Here is a 17,034-nt window from a genome sequence, read left to right as displayed (position 1 = left end):
AATCTAATGTAAATGTCATGGACTTATCTGAAAGCAAGATTATTTTAATGCCACTGCGGCGGAATGCTGCTTATCGGGTATTATTTAATGGGGGACATACACTTGATCAAATAAACCACACACAGTAGCCACGAATGAGAATCTCACGTTTATTGCCACACTTTCTGGGGAATTATATGATCTAATAATTGATGCGGCAACGGGGGTTGGGTTCGTCTAGGGGCTTGTAACGGGGCGTAAACCCGTAATGCCAAAGAAAGGGAACCGAAATGGCGGCCAACACCTGGCCAGTTACTTGCATTAAAATTTTATCGGGATGTCCTTCAAAAATAGCTGGTATTAGAGTTTTGGTTGGATTTAGTATTGCTCCGGTTAACTGGGCCTTAAAATAACTTCATTTTAACAGCTGAAATATGAAAATAAGTATTTACTTACTCCGGCGAAACCGCAGGCGGTAACAAGGAAACCCATACGTATACTGACTGAATCCAGGAATCGACCATTTCTAACATCCCACAAGGCGCACCAGCCCAGGAGTAGAATTGCGGTAAGGACACCCTCAATTGCCACGATTTGAATGGAAGAGAGGCTGCTCATCGGTTCGATTAAGCAAACTGCTGGCTTATTATTATCCAAGATCTCCTTTGGCAGCATTAGAAGCAGCATAGAATAGCCGAAGAACCCCCCAACCATCTGGCATGCCAGATACAAGAACATCGTATCTGTGGCAATGTAGCCCATGAAATAGCACGAAAGCGTGATGCAAGGATTGGCATGGGCACCCGAAACGAAGCCAAAAACGTGCATAATGATCATCACAGCCAATCCATAATGTATGCTGATTGATAAATATCTCAATACACATAACAAACAATTATAATGAAGACAATTACCTGTTCCAAAAGGATCCGCCATTCGCCTTGTTGACCGCATCGCCCATGCAACCCAGAAGCATCAATAAAGTCGTGGCGCAAAACTCACTCAGAACTCGTACAAAGGTAAACCAGTCCCAAATCATATTTGCCTAATATCCTAATCTCCTAAGCTGGTTTGGATGTGTTTCACCAACGATTTAATTTAAGTTCAAAATTATAAACGAAATTATAAACCTTAGCAAACGCTCTTGTGTATCTTGTGTTTATTCTGTTCCCGATAACTAACAATTACTAAATGTGAATACTTATCTATCTACATTTACTAATAAACTGAAAATATCCTTAATAATTCAAATACTAACATAGAAAGTTGGGCTTGCTGCGATGAAAACAAAATAATTCATTTATTTGAAAGACTTCTGGAGAAAATCAAAGTAAGCATTTCAAAGTCTATCAGTTTTTACTAAACTTTTTACTTTTTAGATCAAAACTGTTTAAAATAAAAAATTTTGGTAGTCGAAATGTTTCGAAGAACTTTAAATTTTATATTTAGTAAAAATGTATTATCTAGTTCTATTTTCAGGTAGGTTGCCCTTTAATATTTTCTTTTAATCAAAAATAAAGCGTTATATTTTATAGGAATAAGGGTAACTTTGACAAAATTGATAAAGGAGGAGATCTATCCAAAATTGCTGGAGAAACAGGCGGTGTGGACGCCTACCATGTTGTATGTAAATATTTGTAACAAATTAAGAACCATTAAATCCAAAATGTATTGTCCATTCAGAAAATACTTCAAGTAAACAAGGGAAAGGAGGCTAAAATTATGGAACTTACCGCACAAATCGAGGCTCTTCAAATGAAAATCAAGTCTCTTGAGAAAGCAAAGTCTGCCGAGGCCAAGGCAGCTGTAGCGGAACTACAGGTGATTCTTAAGGATCTCAAAGCCGCCCTTCGGCAATTGAGAATGAGTAATAAATAAGCTTTTTAATTCTTGTATAAATAAAACCATAACAAACTGATATGACATTCTTTAACATAAATTTGACGTTATTTACATGCGTTAGCTGTAAGCACACGGTACGTATACGTAATAAACGCATGTTCATAGCATACTTAATGGCTTAAAGAATAATTTTATAAATTGATTTCCAAGCCTTGATGAGAATATCAAAGTAAGCAATTCAAACTATATCAGTTTTATCAGATCAAAAAGGTTTAAAGTAAAAATTTTGGTAATAGGAATGTTTCGAAAGACTTTAAATTTGATATGCGCTAAAAAGGTCTTGGCTAGTTCTTTTTTTAGGTAGGTTTAAATTTCCATTTTCTTTTAATCAGAAATATAGTTTTAAGTTTAACAGAAAAAAGGGTAACTGTGACCCAATTGACAATGGCGGGGATCTTTCCAAAATTGCTGGAGAAACAACCGGGTGTGACGCCTACCATGTTGTATGTAAATGTATTTAACAAATTTAAATTCATTAAATACAAAAAGGTATTTTCCCATCCAGAAAGTACATCAAGTTCCCAAGGGAAAGGAAGCAAAAATTATAGAATTGATCACACGAATCGAAGCTCTTCAGATGAAAATCAAGTCTCTTGAAAAAGCCAAGTCAGCCAAGGCCAAGGCAGCCGCAGCCGTACTAAAGGTTCTTCTGCAAGATATTAAAAAGGCCCTAGTACAATTGAGAATGAAAAATGAATAAGTGTTCTTTTCTTGCATAAATAAAAACATAATAAAACCATTTTACATTGTTTTTACTTACATGCGTTGCCATTATGCCTACGGTACGTATACGTGATAAACGCAACTTTTTCATAGCATACTTAATGGCTTAACGAAAATATTAAAAAAGAAAAACTGTCAAACTGTAGCTGACATAAGGAACAATGTATTCATTTTCATCAAAATAAAAATTCAAAATTACAGAAAATCATTTTAGAAGCCCCTTTTTAACTCATTTACAAAAATACAGCAAACTCTGAAAACCCGATCAAATTTTTAACAAATTAAAATTTTCGTAATAATAAAAATTTTACCAATTTTTATCGCTATTATGAACCAGTTAATTCGCAGTATTATTAATCACTTTAGAGGTCCAACTATTCGGTAAGTATTATACGAGCTATATTCCAAATACTTTTACATAACAAATTGGAATTGGAATTAGGCGTTATTTGGTTATATTTCCCGATTATGATGGAATTCGGAAACCATTGGTGCTAGAGGATTTACGATCGGTAAGGTTGTGAAATATTTTGAAAATGTAATATATGTATTATTATTTTTCTAACAGGAACGTGGAATAATGGACAAGAGGTCGAGGGAACTTCATACCGAACAGAAGCGTATTGAATATATGCTGACCGATTTAACGCGCTGCATCAGGGGCTTGGAGTTCGATTTAAAGGTGAACTCTGAGCGCCAGAAGAAGCAAAGGAAAGATGAAACATGCGAGGAAGATCAACAGAAGCCGGGGAGCGGTCCAGTGAATGCTGCCCCAGCCAGCGATAAGAAATCACCCAAAGTCAGTGATTTCAGCGACTAGAAAAAATTCCCCCGAAGTACTTCCCAGCCTATCTGCGCTGGCACCAGGTGATCGGCTATAAAAGCCCCACTCCGCCAAAGATGAACTATCAGAAATCGACACCCATTGCCAAGATGAAGTTCTACGGAATCGCCTGCCTGCTGATGGCCATAATCGGTTGCCTGCTCGCTCCCAGCTTGGCCTCCCCTCCACGCGCACCTCAACGTCCTATAATATACGATTCACCGATCCCGAGGCCTCCAAATCAGCCCAGGACCATGTACGCTTAGTTTAGTTTAACAACAACAAAAAAAAATGGAAAGTCGGTGTTTTTCAATTCTTATCAATATTAGGAACCAAACCAATAACTAATCAGCTATGTATGCTTTTAAAAGGAAAATTTATTGTAAGCTATTTCGATTAGGAAAGGTTAATAAAAATGTTTGAAATAAGAAATCGTATATTATTTTCATTAAATGTCACGCTTTTCCGAACCTGTCATTTATTTTTTAAATTTAGGCAAAAGTTATTACTTTTTTATAGTTTTTAACAAAATTTAATGTTTTTCTTTAGTTAGAAAATGTTTTCGACGGTCAACAGGATTTCTCAGCCACATTTTACTCAATTGACAGCCACTTTGGGTTATTTTAGAACGCCTGTTGCCTCCGCCAGTCGACAGCCACAGAATGCCCCCAATAAGCAAAGACCTCCAAACAAGAAAGACAAGTCTTACACTTGCAGAGCATATTTCCTTTTAAGAAACCCGAATGTATTGATGATGTAAGTATAATTTAAAGGAGTCTTTAGTGTCATGGAATATAATACAAATATTAAAAGCCATAAGCGGCAAATGCGGAGCGATAAGTTCACAGAAAAAGGACGAGGCGATGAGCTCAATTACTTCCTCAAGCTCGTAAGTAATTCTCAAGACAAAACAAAGCTTATAAAATATCTTTAAAATAGGCTCGAGAACAACTCGCAAAAATCAGGGCTAATCGTATTAGCGAAATTTCCGAGGATATTGAGCAATTGAATGAGGAGATCAAGAAATTGGAGAAAAACACCAGCTACAAATCGAAACGCTTGAAAGAAAAGCTTGTACAGGACATCCAGAATCTGAAGGGCCTACTGGAACAATTCAAAAAGAGTCTCGAAAATGACAAGAAGGGCATGTGAAAGCTGTCATTTTGCGGGCCTGGACATTGAAACTCCAATAATATTAGTCGGCTTTTTGCCTCATACATACAAGCAGTCTTTGGTAAAACAAAATTAATACATATTATTTTTTGGAATTGTAAAATTGATAGCTTAGATTCTTTATAACACTGGCCTAACAGAAGAAGTATAATGATTCCAGTCCTTGGTACTCTAATGCGATTATGCCGTCCGAAAATATGCTTGTTTGCCCAATTTAACAAGTAAGTGACTAAATCCAGTATAGTTTCAGTTTAATCCATTGCCATTTCCAAGAAATATATCCAGACATTTATATGAACGGGGCAAAGCTGAGGAAAATATTCACTTCCTGAAACTGGTATGTCTTTAGAAATTCAACACGGTTCGATCTTGGTTCGATTTAATTTTTTTTAGCAAAGGGAACAATTGAAGTCTCTTCGCCAAAAGATTCTGAGCCAAAAGAAAATGGTGAACTCGAAGCTCAACCAAGTGGATGAGAAGATTTCAACGTTGGAAAAATCCGATGCCAAACGAAAGGAAAACTAAATTTGCAAAAAGGAGCATTATTTCTACCAGGACGGGCGAGTGGAAAATCTTATTTTCTTTTTTTTTCTGAGAATAAAGAAAAGTGTGGCAGATTCTCAAAATGTTTTGTCATATATTTTTTATTTAAAATAATTTGTATCTTTCATTTACACGCTTTACAAAGAAGCCTTCTACGACAAACCCGTCAGAGCGGGTGGTTTCTTATACGTAAAGTGTACATATTTCATACATGGTAACAATTTGTTTTGCAGCGCAAATGGGAAATAAAACGTTAAAATGAACTTTCATTTAATATGGCATTCAAACAAACATATACATATATTATGCAGAGGGTTCATATATCATATCAACATAGTCTATACAAAGATAAAAATAAATACAAATTACTAGTACAAATCAAAATCAGAGACAGTTGCCGATTGTAGTGCTGCATAGTCATATATAATAATATATATATAGATAAAATGGTGTATATATCGATCAAATTAACTTAAGGACTATGAAAAATATATATTTGTGCTTTCTTTTTACGATACCCTGAGGTATGCTTGAATCGTTAGTGGTAGAGCAGAGTCAAAAAACATAAGTACAATACATTTGTGGTAGTTGAGCAACTTGGAGAGTGATTGCCGTACAAACTAAAAACTAGAAACTAACTAAACTTGACTTGACTTGGTCAAGTGCTGGTTAGGCCAGAAGAGAGTGTGCTGGTGTGTGTTCATGTGTTTGTTTTGTAACTGTGTCTGTGTGTGTGTGAGGTAGGCTGATTGGGCTTTAGATTATGGCATACTTCCGAGCGCCCCCTGCTCCTCTCTGTGAACAAACGTGAGTCGGGTGGATTCGCTTCTAGCTTTTCATTTTAAATACTGATCATCAAAATGCCAGGAATGTTGTGTAGCATACAACTCGGTGTCTCTGTGTCTGTGTGTTTTGTGTTTGTTTTTCGGTGAATCCTGCTTTCAACTTATTACTAAAACTATGGGCTAAACTATATAGCCAATCTGCCCGCGAACATGGCGTAGGAGATGGTTTTGTTCTTGTAATTTTCTTTCTATAAACTAATGTAACACGAAACATGATAGTGGCTGTATGGTTGCTGCACTGCCTCCTAACTGGGCAGCCGCTTGCTGGCCAGCTCCTGCAGCTTTTGCAGCGCCAGCGTCTTGTTGATCTCCACCAAATCGCGACTGTGCTTGGCCGCCTGCAACTGCACCTCCAGGATCTTCATTCGCATCATGTGCTCCTTGCTCTGCATTTCCATAAACATCCGCAGCTCAAAGTTGTTCTGGCTGCTGCTGCTACTGTTGTTGTTGTTGTTGGTACCCACAGCGGCTCCATTGCTGCTGCTGCTGGCGGCACTGGATCGCTCCAAGGCCTGGCAATCTGACGAATTGGGCAGTGTTGCGGCTGCCAGGGATTGTGGCTGATCCTCGCTACCCAAAACACTGCCACTACTGGTGCGTTGCCTCTTGGCCAGTGGCTTCATAACATCATCGTCCTCCTCGTTATTGTTGTTGTTGTTGCCGTGCTGATGCTGCAGTGCCGCAGCCTGATGATGCTGCTGGATGGCGGCTGCAGCCGCTGCTGCTGCACTCGGAAACTGGCCGGTACGCAGGGCATTGAGGGCCTCCAGCGTGGCGGATATGTTGTTCACGCTGAAGTTACCACCAAAGCAGGACATATCAGCTCCGCCGGCCATATAACCGCCGCTACCACTGGCGTCCAGGGCAGAGACGGCGGTGGAAACTGTGGCAGGACTCTCGGCCTCGTGGATGCCGTTCCGGCTGTGATTCGGCGACACACTTAGCCGCTCGCCACTGGCTCCATGGATGTCGCTCTGATTCAGGTGGTGATTGTTGAAGGTCTCGTTAAAGGTCTCATTGGTCTCCTCCTCCTTGATGTCCACATCGCACAGTTCCTGTGGTGGTGTGCGGCTGCTGCTCGAAAAAATAATTTGGTTAGTCTTAGAACTTATAAAGAACTTAACTCTGACACTTACTCATCCATATCATGCTCATCGGCATTGAATTTGTAGTCCTCCCGATACTCGAAGCCCTCCTCCAGGGCCAAGGGTATCTTTGAGTAGTCGATGCCATCCAGGGCCTCTGATTTGCAGGCCTTCTTGGCCTCCTGCATGAAATCCCAGACCTCGAAAGTGAAAGGCGACGGCTTCTTGCGATCAGCAACCTCGGCTCCGAACCTGGCCAGGCGATTGTTATAGTCCAGGATCTCATTGCGAGTGCAGGCTAAGCGAAATAAATATTTAAATTAGAATTTTATATTCTTTGAACTCATTTATAATCAACACCCACCTTTCATGCGCCGCCATTGTTCCTTGAGGCGATTACAAGTGCGATCGGTGCCGAATTGATTGGAAAACTTTTGATGTATGATTTTCCAGGCCTTGTTCTTCACGGCAGTCAGTCCGGCATCCAGACGCTTGTTCTCTATGATTCGCATATCCTTGCGGCACAAATCTAGGAGATACTTCTTCTCCTGATGATTCCAGTTCTGGGTGCGTTCTCGTTTCTTGTACATGTTCATCGACGGACTGTTCATGTACTGTGTCATTTCTGCAAAGGCGGATATTTCGAATTACTATATAGATAGAAAAAGAGAGATCGATTTGTTAAGCATACCTGTCTTCAAGTCGACGCCCTCCAGCAAGTTGTGATTGGAATTTTGCCAGTTGGCGGCGATCTTCATAAAAGCCTCCAGATCGTTGGCCGTATACTGTTTGTTGACCTGTTAAATAAAGCGAAAAATAAAAGAATAAGTTGATAAATCGGAGAATGCTTAGTGATTAGTCTTCAAATTACAGGTAAATCTGACTTATAAGCCCCACATCGGATGTCAGGCACTTGAGCATGCAAATCTTGTGCCACATTCCCAACCATACGAAAGTGCTTTTCGGAGACGTACTCGAAAATTCAATGAACCTGATGATGAATTCATACAAAATCGAACACAATCACAAAGCTAACTTTGTTTTTGTATTCTCATATATACTTCTGACCGATCAATTAAATATAAATTCAGTGAAAAAAACAAAAGGATTTCGAGCAAGCCCCTTATTACTTTTGTTTTCTTTGGAATTATTCCTGGATGATATCTGACTTTGACATGAATGCTTCAGCCACGGATGTTGATGTTGATGTTGATGTTGATATAGCTATAGATGCAGTCACATTAATTGATTTTCAATTAGCAGACAGGCGGACAGATGAGCTGGCCAAGAGGGGTGTGAGCAAATGCTTCCAGGCTTCTTCCCTCCGTAAGATATGAATATGATTTCGAACAATCGAACAGAAAATGAGTGCCATGAAACGCGTTTTAATTTATAAGCTAAAAAAACACTGCCAGCTGCCGACATTTTGTTTCAGAATGTGTCTGTGTATTGGCTCGATTATACTGGTTTCTGTTTGAGTGAGACAATCAAGAGCCGTATTGACAGCCAATTATATTAAATCAAGTACACACAAGCCGATGCCAAAGAAACACGCTCTACAATAGGTTTTTTTACGAATCTATTTGAGGGAGATACCCAAGAATATTACATATTTTAAGCATTATCTCCCCAAATGGGGATACTCAACTGTACTTGGTATATGTATTCGGATTCTCCCCAGAAATAAAATAAACTCTTTCATTGATCGCCCGTTCCCGTTTCCCCCAATCTACACAATCGTCAATCTTAAGTACGTTTTATTGTGCTTTATTTTATTCCAATTTCAATTTTGTTCACTCGCTCGCCGGGCCGGAGGCTCCTCCTCCCCACCCGATGACTACCAAAAACACCCACAAGTCTTGGGTGTAGAAACTGCGCCATGTGTTCAATATTTATACCGTATCTGATTTACAATTTATATAGTATGCATGTATGTGGCACTCACATAAAGATAAATATATGTATTTACATTCGTATTTATCGCATTTGTTAAAAAAAAAATGTCTATGGAAGTCAAAGGAAACTTAGTCATTGGCGAATATACGAACGAACGTGGCGCGTGCGCTTATTATTATTTTTTATTCACACTCTTCCTATTTATTTTGATGCGAAAATGTAGACACATTCATATTTATTAACAAACAATTAATTATTGAGGTAATGTTTAAATTTTAGTCATGACTCCCCACAAAAAGAATTGCGAATGGCGGAGAATCATTTAAATTCGAGTCAAGTGCGTACTATTTGAAGAGGGTGGGGCCTCTGCGACCAAGTTAGTCAAAGATGAAGTTTTCAGTTGGAAACAGTGAGAAATTCTTTAAAAAAAAGGATCTCCCTCATAAAATGCAAATAGCTTTGAGCTCGATACCTCTTAAGGTTGAGCCAAGTGACGCAAATCATACATCGTTCCTCTAACACTTTATTTTCGACACTGACAACCTCACATTCATAAAAATAATCACTCCAATCAATGCGACTTCAAGACTAAGCATTGAAATTAAATAAGCAAACTGGTTTAGATTTTGGGCATTGGTGTGCGAGTGTATGACTCGGTTTTGTTATCTATCTATTTCTGCCTTTTGTGGGCAGTTAATATAAAAACGAAAAATAATTACTGAATCTACATGCTTTACTCGAAGTTTAACAATTGTGAACCTACACACGAAGCCATGGAGCTATGGAGCTACCCAGCTAGTGGAGCAACAAAAGTCAACCTTGTGCCTTAAAATAAAGCAAGGCATTGTTGCCGACTTTGCCCACAACCAGAAATATATGGGACTTATAGACCAGAAGCCATCATGCCCGATATAAGTACGTATTCCGAAGCGGAATCCAATGCCCGAGCAGGCGTCTCCGTCTCTGGGTTTGGGTTTGGGTAATTACTACAAATTAACAAACAACTTATAATGTGGCGAGTATTCTGCGGCATGCCTTAGTGAGCTCAACTATTTTTGTCATCAACTGGCAGCCAGTGGCCAACACTGCCAGCGTTATAGTTCAAAGTAAAAATGCTAAAGGTAAAGGGTAGGGTACTGTTAATGTGGGGAATACGGGGAATAAGTGGAGCACACATTATTCATATTATTATTGTAGGTAGTCGAGTACACTGCCCTGTCTCTATAAATCTAAATCAGAATCCGAAGCCAGGAAAAAAAAACTGAACCTAGAGAATCGTTAAACTTTCAAGCACTTGAAATGATTTTACAAATTTTTTTTTCAGGCTGCCGTGTAGCATAAATTTATGTATTATAATAATTATGCGGAGAAAACTAAAAACGAAATGTCATCGAACGTTCAAGTGGCCGAAAAGAGCTCCCCATCCTGCGTTATTTTCGAGTCTTTCGAGTGCCTGCCAGGCAGTTAGGGCATGGCATGGAATAGCATTCCTATTGATTCGAATGTGCGTTGCGTTGCGGCTTTGCTTAAATCAGGAAATCAGGGGGAAAAAAATATATAATCGTACAAAAAAATCAAAAGAAAAGAATTTGTTGTGCGCTGTTTATTGTTCTAACATTTGGTCGGAGTAGTTTCAGGCCTAAGTGGCCCAGCCCGGCCCCGGCCCGGCAGCTCTTAGCCTTAATTCGAGATGCTGAACAATTTTTGGTACTTCTCGTAATACTCAAGTGGGTTTGCTTATAAAAATTTGTTTTGTTTAAATCACGTTGGATGGAAAGTCAATATTTTTGGGAGTCTTATCGAAAAATAGGGGAAAAAATAAGTATCCCATGGATGAAGTGGAGTATCCCTTCTGCATGGATTGTTCAAGGAGGAAACTAATTTGAGGTACACATTATAGATTTTTGATTTATTTTAAATTATAATAATGAATATATTTTGTCGTTGCAGTTTTTTGTGCTCTCTGACAACTGGCAAAGGCTGCTCAGCTGGCGCAGCTGACGGAAATTGACTCATGGCTCAGTTCATGGCTTGGATCGGTTCGGTTTTCGTTTTGGTTTTTGGCTTTGGCTTGGTGCGGCTGAGGCGGCTGAGGGCGAATATTATGCTCCAGGTGTGCATGACACGGGTGCCGAAACAACAAATTTATTAGAAATTTGTTGCACACAGAAATTACACACAAACACACACATAGAGACATGTAGACCATTTGGCACATTTATGCAAACAAATAAACTAATTTCATGACGCACACGCGCGCCTGCGCAGTTGTCAGCAAAAATATCTGTTGGTGTTATTTTTATTTTTGGTGTGCTACTTACAATTGTAACTAGTTACAAAAAAAAATAGTAAGATTTTTCTTTGTCAAGCTTGCCTTTGTTTACAGCAGACAGGGCCTACACCCAAAAAATACAGAGTTTGGGAGAGAAAGAAATGCACAGGGAGAAATGGGGTTTAAATTATGATTTGGTGATAGTAGCTCTTTAAAAATGGAGAGTAATATGCCTACAAAAGAGTTGAAAATATTTATATACTTAATATATTTAAGCCATCAATGGGAGGCTTAAGAAGATCTTTTTCCTAGACAACTATCCGTATATATTTAATAATTTCCTCAATATTTTCTCCCTGTGCATGGAGATAGACTTAAACGTATAGAGAGTGAAGAAAAAGTAATAGAAAAAAGCTTGGCTCGAGCGGGTTCAGTGACTTCCACTCCTCGTCTGGGACAACAACGGGCAACGACGACAAATTGCGTTTTGTGCTGTGACAATTGCCATCGAATGGGCCGCCCCACCTCCTCCCACCTTTGCGCATGCGTAGGTCTAGACTCGGTACTCAAGACTTACTAAATTATTATTGTTCGGTTTCATTAGTCAGCTCTGAAACAGAAAACCCGAATCGTCGAATTGTCGAATCACCGAATAACCAAAAGCCCAGGCCCTGGCCAAACCTCTCGCATACAAAATTGCGCAGCTGTGCATAGTTTTCAAATCACAGAGCTCCCCCTCCGAACTCTAAAAAGAAACACAGTACTGTGACGGTGTGTGACAGTCGTAGATATCGTCAAGTCAAATGGATTACCTTTATCTTTGATTCCCCGTACACCCCCGCTATGCTATGGCCCGCAAAAGAAACACAATTGGAGCACTCCGCCTTTTCTTATTTGTACATACATAGCATATAAGTATATGGAGCCGTACTTGTATTTTAAGTCAACTTTCTTGGAGCACACCCATGAAAACATGGCTGACAAGTTCATTACTCTGTTCCATCCATCCAATCCACCAAAACTCTGAGAGCTGCTGCTGCCAACTGCCTTATAAGGGGGGGCCTCCGACCGACCGACCAACCAATTGTTATTGTCTTTATGCCATTCGTAGAATGAAAATTGGTTTGTCACTCGACTTGTTAAATGGGCAAATAAAGGCGGAATGGAGCGATCATAAAAGCGTGTTCTGACTGACTGGAAGAACTTCCATGCAAATTGTGTAATCTTCCGGAAAGACCTATGGAGGTTCTTCTTTTAGCAAATCTATAAGGCAGATTTCTCTGTTTAAGCCAAGTCAACCCTTTACTCCTTCTGGCCAAAACCCAGTTGCAAGTCAACAGCCAATAAATATATTGTTGTTTTAATTTCTAAGCGAGACATTCAAAAGTATCTGGGATTGAGTGAGATGGGGCAAAGGAAAGGGGCAAAGTATGCTTTCAAGATTTCAAGCCACTTGATGTGGGTTAAGACTCAGCTCCATGTGTCTGATTTGATTGTTATTATTATTATTTATAACTCTCTAGCTGGCAGACTTGAAGCCCCACAACCAAAAAACCGTCGAGAGAAAAGAAAACAATTCTAAACAGTTCAGTTGAGTTCAGTTGCGGCATTTTTGGTTTAGTCATTTTCCAAAAATTCATTTGAATATTGAAATTGTTTAAGTATCCATATGTGCTTGTGGCATATCGAATATACACACGTGTATGTGTGTGTGTGTGGGTCTGTATCTAATTTCTATTTGTGTTGGGCATTAATGCTTTCAGTCTCGACTCTCCCGAACAAAAAAAAATACTTCTTTATAATCGCATCAAGTCATGATTGCGCCCCAAACTTCGAATCAACTTTGGTTTTTTTTTTATTTGCCCCCAACTCCTACCTCTCCCCGCTTTTTTAAATGTATTTTTGTTGTATGGCACTTGAAGGCGTTCAAAATAATTTCTGGTTCCATTTAAGTTGGACTTAAAACGAAAACTGAAAACTGAAACTCTTCAAGTAGACAACACAACTTGCCCAAAAAATAAAAAAAAACCCGAAAGAAAGAAAGCCCTTCCCCTGCCATCAGCACCCATAGTAAGTAAAGGTTTCTTGGCTCTTTTTCTACATATTTCTCGTTTTTTTTTTTGGCATTAATTGTTCCATGAACCGAATCTAAGATTGATTGAACGAGTTGAACGAACCGAGGATCAGATCAGAGAGTGGGGGATCGAGAAGTTGCCCGGCAATGTAAATTATGGCACTGTGATTACCATTAGAGGGCGAATGAGTCGGCGGAGATCTTCGAATGCGAATGAGACACGAACCATTTAGAATGATTTGTGATCAGATCTGCTCTGCTCAGCTCCGATCTCTGCCTTCTTTATTTCCCCATATATTATATACTGTCTCTGTACTTATATCGAGTGAGACTTTGGCCGACCAATAGCCAAAGCCAAGTATCGGCGATGGCCACGCCCAAAGGCAAGCAACAAGTAGCCGACGCCTTGTCATGTCGCAATGCCCCATAATAATTACAAATGATCAGATGTCAATTTTTATGGCGATATTATTTTACAGCCTGCCGCTCCATCAGCCCTCAGGCTCGAGTTTTTTTCTCTTTTATTTTTTAAACAAATGAAATTTATTGTTAACGGTTAGTGACCCGAATTACACGTATCGCTTATTTATATCTAGAGACATACACTCACGATCGAGTCTCCATCTGGATGCGTGCTTGTGTGGCAAGTATCTTTAAGTAGCAAAGCCTACAACAACAGCTCACTGATCTGACTCTGACTTGGCCCCTTAAGCGTTTTAATTGCGCCAATGCTTCGGCCAGAGCTGACTGACTGACGACCGCCTACAACTACCACAAAGCTCGAATCGGCGATAATGTATCTTTGTATCTGATCTTAATGTGCTCAGAACTCGGCAGCAACACGAGCATTAATCAGTACTTGCTATATAGTCCCAGACTCGGATCTCAAATGAAATGAACACGCTCATTACGGATATCTAACTGGAGGCTATATGGTGATTCTATTGAAAAGAATATGCAAAGAATTTGGCAAAGGAGAAAGCCACAAGAAAGGGGTTTCTTTTCATCTGAGTAATTGAACTTCAAGAAAACCAAGATAATAAATCTCAAATGAATTTAAATTAAAGAATTGTTTTGATAACTAAAAGAAGGACAACCTAAGCCTGACATTATGACAGATTCCACAGCAATCTTTGGCCAAAAATTGTCCAGAAACCCCCTTCAGCCCTGCCCTCTCTTATTCAATTGACAAATGCTAATTTTCGCTTTTCAAGATACATTTTGCATTTGGCATCTGAGTTATGCCATGGCATTAATCCAATCCATGAACACGAATGTTATTCATTCCAGGCGAATGAAAAAGTAGCCACGCACATTACTTGCACAGCTCTCTTGTCAACTGTCGAGTATCTCACAGATAGTCCAGCTGTATCTGTATATCTGTAACTGTGTATCTGTGTTCTGTGCCTGCTGTGGGCTGCGACTTCTGAACTCATTGCTCACTTTGTCGCCCCATTCCTTAGGAGGCACATTGTTTATTCTTTATGACTTTGCACGTACGCATTTTGGCTTAAAATGGACAATTCCGCAAACGGCCAGCAGCTCCTGGGAAATAGGAAATCATAGCTGGCAGGAAACTGCAGCTGCTTCGCCCAAAAACTGGCACAATTAATATCTCATAAATATCGCATGAATCTTTTTGCCTGCCAGCCTGCCTTTCTGCCTGGCACACATATCTGTATCTGTATCTTTTGCCGACATTGCATTGCAATCGCAATTTAAATGTTTGTCTTGGGCTCGTTTATTCACTTATCAGGGGGCGGCGGCGGCTAAATCCAAAGGAAGAAATTAAATTAATTGCGCATAAAGACAAAATTGTTTAATTATGCCAAACAGAGCCCGAGCTCTAGGCTCTGAAGCCACTCGCTCTGGAAAATGTGTTAACTAATTCTTGGTAAGGTAATTTAACCAAAAGTCTGATAAAAAACGAAACCAAGCCAAGAGTAACGCTCCCATTTGGCATTGTTGTTGACGCCTTCTTTGTATAGTTTATAACTTTTCATTTTCCGCCCCCCGTTCGCCTTCTATAACACCATTATTCCCCATGTATCGTATCTAATTTACGTAAATTGTTGGAAAAGAGCGGGTGTGCCTTTGTCTAGGGATGGGTGCGTGAGTTAAACCACCATCTTCAAATCAAACCCCCACACCGGAAACAGTTCCGCGAACTTGATTTGAATTTCTCTCTGGATTATGAAACTGTACTATACTTTATACTGTATAGACTTTTGTTTTTAATTCCATAATTGAAGAAAAAACAACTTAGGCCGGGCAACGAGCGTAATGGGAAAGTCGTTGAAAATTATTTAACGTATTTCCGTACCCATTTTGGGGCTTAACTATTAATTAGATACACATTCGTGGTGTCCGGTTACCGTGATTTGTTGAGTAAATTTACTTAAGCATTTGATTACCCGCCCAACTAAGGCCCAATTGATAGTCTCACAGAAACAAATAGACATTCATACATAGGTATATAGAAGCTATCTATACAAAGACTGGGTGCAGTCATTGGTATCCAAAAATAATCACCTACGACTCCTTATCGAACTAAATAAATATTAAATTGTAATTAAAGTCATGGGAACGAGCCAAGCAGACCGCTTCGGGCGGAGTGTGTGCGTGTGTTTGTTCAGTCGAGTCAACAACAAAATGTTAAGACTACACATAATTTAAAGCTCTTTTGTTTATCGATGTCGCACACCTTGGTATTTGTATCTGTAATTGATAAATAAGTCGAAAAGTCTCTGCCTAGCATTAGGGCAACTGAAATTTAATTGCTAATTGCATCGTTTAGGGGGCTTACGTGTCTGTCCCAAGCACTATCAATCGGTCAGCAGTTCAACTAAACTAAGTACTTTTGATAGATAACCTTAATTAAGCTGTCCAGTGGCCGAATCAGTGGCCGAATTCTTGGCATTTCTTTCAAGTGACAAAATAGCCAAAGGCGCCCAAGTACGCGAAAATGAAAAACCACAAGACTGGAAAACAACAACCAACCAACCAACCATTTGTTTGTAGTGCACACCTGGACGCAGTTGGGTATCTAGATACTAGAATCTAGTCTGCCCGGCAACAACAGCCGAAATCCATTGATACAGAAACTGGAGCTGGAGTTGGAGCTGGCGCTAGAGCTAGAGCTGGAAGCCCAAAAGAATTAGGGGGGGTCATAGATGTAGGTCCAGTATCTGCATCTGTGCTACCACCTATCCACCTCCCTCTTGCGAGGTCTCTCGCTCCACATCTCTCAATTATTATGCGCAAGTGTGACGCATGAATCATACTTATAACCCATATAGCCCATAAAGCCATTTATTTGCCAACTGATTGCTTTTGTTGTATGTAGCTGAGCTGTTGCTGTTGCTGGCTGCTGCCGTTTGCCGTTTTCTCAAAAAGTCATGCGCTCTAAATTTTAATAAATTAATTTTTGCCTTTTTCCTTAGGTTGCCCTCAATGGGTGACTCTACAGTATGACTATACTTTTGATAATCATATATGTATATAAGCTTAGACTCTCCAGTAAACAGGATAATCGGGGATCTTTAAGATGAAATATTAAAGATACCGAACTGCTAATGACTGCTCTTGGCCAAAAGTTTAATTGGCGCACACATATTTCCATTTAAGCAAAGAAATTCCAAATCAAAGGAAAATGCAAACCCACTGAAATGATGAATAGTTATGGCCTAATCGAATACCCAAATCAACTGTCAAAACCT

At 39.5% G+C, this 17,034-nt stretch overlaps 7 protein-coding genes across 13 annotated transcripts in view; 5 read left to right on the top strand and 2 right to left on the bottom strand.

Annotated features, from left to right (window-relative positions):
• Positions 1-129: 129 nt before the first annotated feature.
• Positions 130-1,196, bottom strand: LOC6495911 (aquaporin-2). The gene is made up of 3 exons (XM_001959805.4): positions 894-1,196; positions 436-838; positions 130-382 (listed from the first exon to the last, which is right to left on the bottom strand). The coding sequence occupies exons 1-3, from the start codon at positions 1,016-1,018 to the stop codon at positions 182-184; spliced, it is 729 nt and encodes a 242-aa protein (XP_001959841.1). The 5' UTR covers positions 1,019-1,196; the 3' UTR covers positions 130-181.
• An 82-nt stretch (positions 1,197-1,278) lies between these two features.
• On the top strand, positions 1,279-2,620 carry LOC26514890. Of its 3 annotated transcripts, none has more exons than XM_032450331.1 (3): positions 1,279-1,458; positions 1,515-1,602; positions 2,387-2,620. In XM_032450331.1, the coding sequence occupies exons 1-3, from the start codon at positions 1,397-1,399 to the stop codon at positions 2,579-2,581; spliced, it is 345 nt and encodes a 114-aa protein (XP_032306222.1). In that variant the 5' UTR covers positions 1,279-1,396; the 3' UTR covers positions 2,582-2,620. The 3 variants fall into 3 exon arrangements, with proteins under 3 accessions (XP_032306222.1, XP_014764057.1, XP_014764056.1); XM_014908571.3 differs by lacking the exon at positions 2,387-2,620 and adding an exon at positions 1,663-2,181 and having other exon boundaries at positions 1,301-1,458; XM_014908570.3 differs by lacking the exons at positions 1,279-1,458; positions 1,515-1,602 and adding exons at positions 2,026-2,181; positions 2,237-2,324.
• Positions 2,621-2,768: 148 nt separating this feature from the next.
• Positions 2,769-3,859, top strand: LOC6494695. The gene is made up of 3 exons (XM_001959804.4): positions 2,769-2,985; positions 3,047-3,116; positions 3,173-3,859. The coding sequence occupies exons 1-3, from the start codon at positions 2,933-2,935 to the stop codon at positions 3,422-3,424; spliced, it is 375 nt and encodes a 124-aa protein (XP_001959840.2). The 5' UTR covers positions 2,769-2,932; the 3' UTR covers positions 3,425-3,859.
• Positions 3,505-3,859, top strand: LOC123257194. The gene has a single exon (XM_044715216.1). It carries the CDS (start codon positions 3,505-3,507, stop codon positions 3,691-3,693), a length of 189 nt encoding a protein of 62 aa, XP_044571151.1. The 3' UTR covers positions 3,694-3,859.
• Positions 3,860-3,934: 75 nt separating this feature from the next.
• On the top strand, positions 3,935-4,821 carry LOC26514755. 2 transcript variants are annotated; one of them, XR_006507194.1, is made up of 4 exons: positions 3,936-4,183; positions 4,241-4,316; positions 4,367-4,661; positions 4,716-4,821. XR_006507194.1 is itself a non-coding variant. In XM_014908560.3 (3 exons), the coding sequence occupies exons 1-3, from the start codon at positions 3,984-3,986 to the stop codon at positions 4,577-4,579; spliced, it is 489 nt and encodes a 162-aa protein (XP_014764046.1). In that variant the 5' UTR covers positions 3,935-3,983; the 3' UTR covers positions 4,580-4,821. The 2 variants fall into 2 exon arrangements, 1 of the variants encoding a protein (XP_014764046.1); XM_014908560.3 differs by having other exon boundaries at positions 3,935-4,183; positions 4,367-4,821.
• LOC6494696 lies at positions 4,716-5,226 on the top strand. The gene is made up of 3 exons (XM_014907437.2): positions 4,716-4,821; positions 4,874-4,937; positions 4,994-5,226. Exons 1-3 carry the CDS (start codon positions 4,751-4,753, stop codon positions 5,123-5,125), a joined length of 267 nt encoding a protein of 88 aa, XP_014762923.1. The 5' UTR covers positions 4,716-4,750; the 3' UTR covers positions 5,126-5,226.
• Positions 5,227-5,396: 170 nt separating this feature from the next.
• Positions 5,397-17,034, bottom strand: part of LOC6495910 — a 35,314-nt gene continuing 23,676 nt past the window's right edge. For 3 of the 4 annotated variants that reach the window (XM_044715214.1, XM_044715215.1, XM_014908044.3), the window contains exons 2-5: positions 7,765-7,870; positions 7,438-7,698; positions 7,125-7,371; positions 5,397-7,062 (exon numbers count right to left, since the gene is read on the bottom strand). In XM_044715214.1, the coding sequence (XP_044571149.1) occupies positions 6,234-7,062; positions 7,125-7,371; positions 7,438-7,698; positions 7,765-7,870 (1,443 nt within the window). In that variant the 3' untranslated portion in view covers positions 5,397-6,233. Of the gene's footprint in view, positions 7,063-7,124; positions 7,372-7,437; positions 7,699-7,764; positions 7,871-7,944; positions 8,082-17,034 lie in introns of those variants that run through there. The other variant, XM_014908045.3, reaches the window with a different exon arrangement.

The sequence above is a fragment of the Drosophila ananassae genome, chromosome 3L (assembly GCF_017639315.1).
Source record: "Drosophila ananassae strain 14024-0371.13 chromosome 3L, ASM1763931v2, whole genome shotgun sequence".
Classification (NCBI taxonomy): Eukaryota; Metazoa; Arthropoda; class Insecta; order Diptera; family Drosophilidae; genus Drosophila; species Drosophila ananassae.
The sequence above is the reverse complement of the archived record's forward strand: the minus strand, read 5'-3'. Positions and strand labels throughout refer to the sequence as shown.

Coding starts and splice junctions, on each gene's coding strand:
- LOC123257194 (XM_044715216.1), top strand. CDS start 3,505: ATGAACTATCAGAAATCGACACCCATTGCCAAGATGAAGTTCTACGGA.
- LOC6494695 (XM_001959804.4), top strand. CDS start 2,933: ATGAACCAGTTAATTCGCAGTATTATTAATCACTTTAGAGGTCCAACT. Junction 2,986..3,046: donor TTTAGAGGTCCAACTATTCG/GTAAGTATTATA, acceptor AATTGGAATTAG/GCGTTATTTGGTTATATTTC. Junction 3,117..3,172: donor TGCTAGAGGATTTACGATCG/GTAAGGTTGTGA, acceptor TTTTTCTAACAG/GAACGTGGAATAATGGACAA.
- LOC26514755 (XM_014908560.3), top strand. CDS start 3,984: ATGTTTTCGACGGTCAACAGGATTTCTCAGCCACATTTTACTCAATTG. Junction 4,184..4,240: donor AACCCGAATGTATTGATGAT/GTAAGTATAATT, acceptor AAATATTAAAAG/CCATAAGCGGCAAATGCGGA. Junction 4,317..4,366: donor TCAATTACTTCCTCAAGCTC/GTAAGTAATTCT, acceptor TCTTTAAAATAG/GCTCGAGAACAACTCGCAAA.
- LOC26514890 (XM_032450331.1), top strand. CDS start 1,397: ATGTTTCGAAGAACTTTAAATTTTATATTTAGTAAAAATGTATTATCT. Junction 1,459..1,514: donor TTATCTAGTTCTATTTTCAG/GTAGGTTGCCCT, acceptor TATATTTTATAG/GAATAAGGGTAACTTTGACA. Junction 1,603..2,386: donor GTGTGGACGCCTACCATGTT/GTATGTAAATAT, acceptor TTTCCCATCCAG/AAAGTACATCAAGTTCCCAA.
- LOC6495911 (XM_001959805.4), bottom strand. CDS start 1,018: ATGATTTGGGACTGGTTTACCTTTGTACGAGTTCTGAGTGAGTTTTGC. Junction 839..893: donor GGCGGATCCTTTTGGAACAG/GTAATTGTCTTC, acceptor TTTATCAATCAG/CATACATTATGGATTGGCTG. Junction 383..435: donor CCGCCTGCGGTTTCGCCGGA/GTAAGTAAATAC, acceptor AGTTATTTTAAG/GCCCAGTTAACCGGAGCAAT.
- LOC6494696 (XM_014907437.2), top strand. CDS start 4,751: ATGATTCCAGTCCTTGGTACTCTAATGCGATTATGCCGTCCGAAAATA. Junction 4,822..4,873: donor TTGTTTGCCCAATTTAACAA/GTAAGTGACTAA, acceptor GCCATTTCCAAG/AAATATATCCAGACATTTAT. Junction 4,938..4,993: donor ATATTCACTTCCTGAAACTG/GTATGTCTTTAG, acceptor AATTTTTTTTAG/CAAAGGGAACAATTGAAGTC.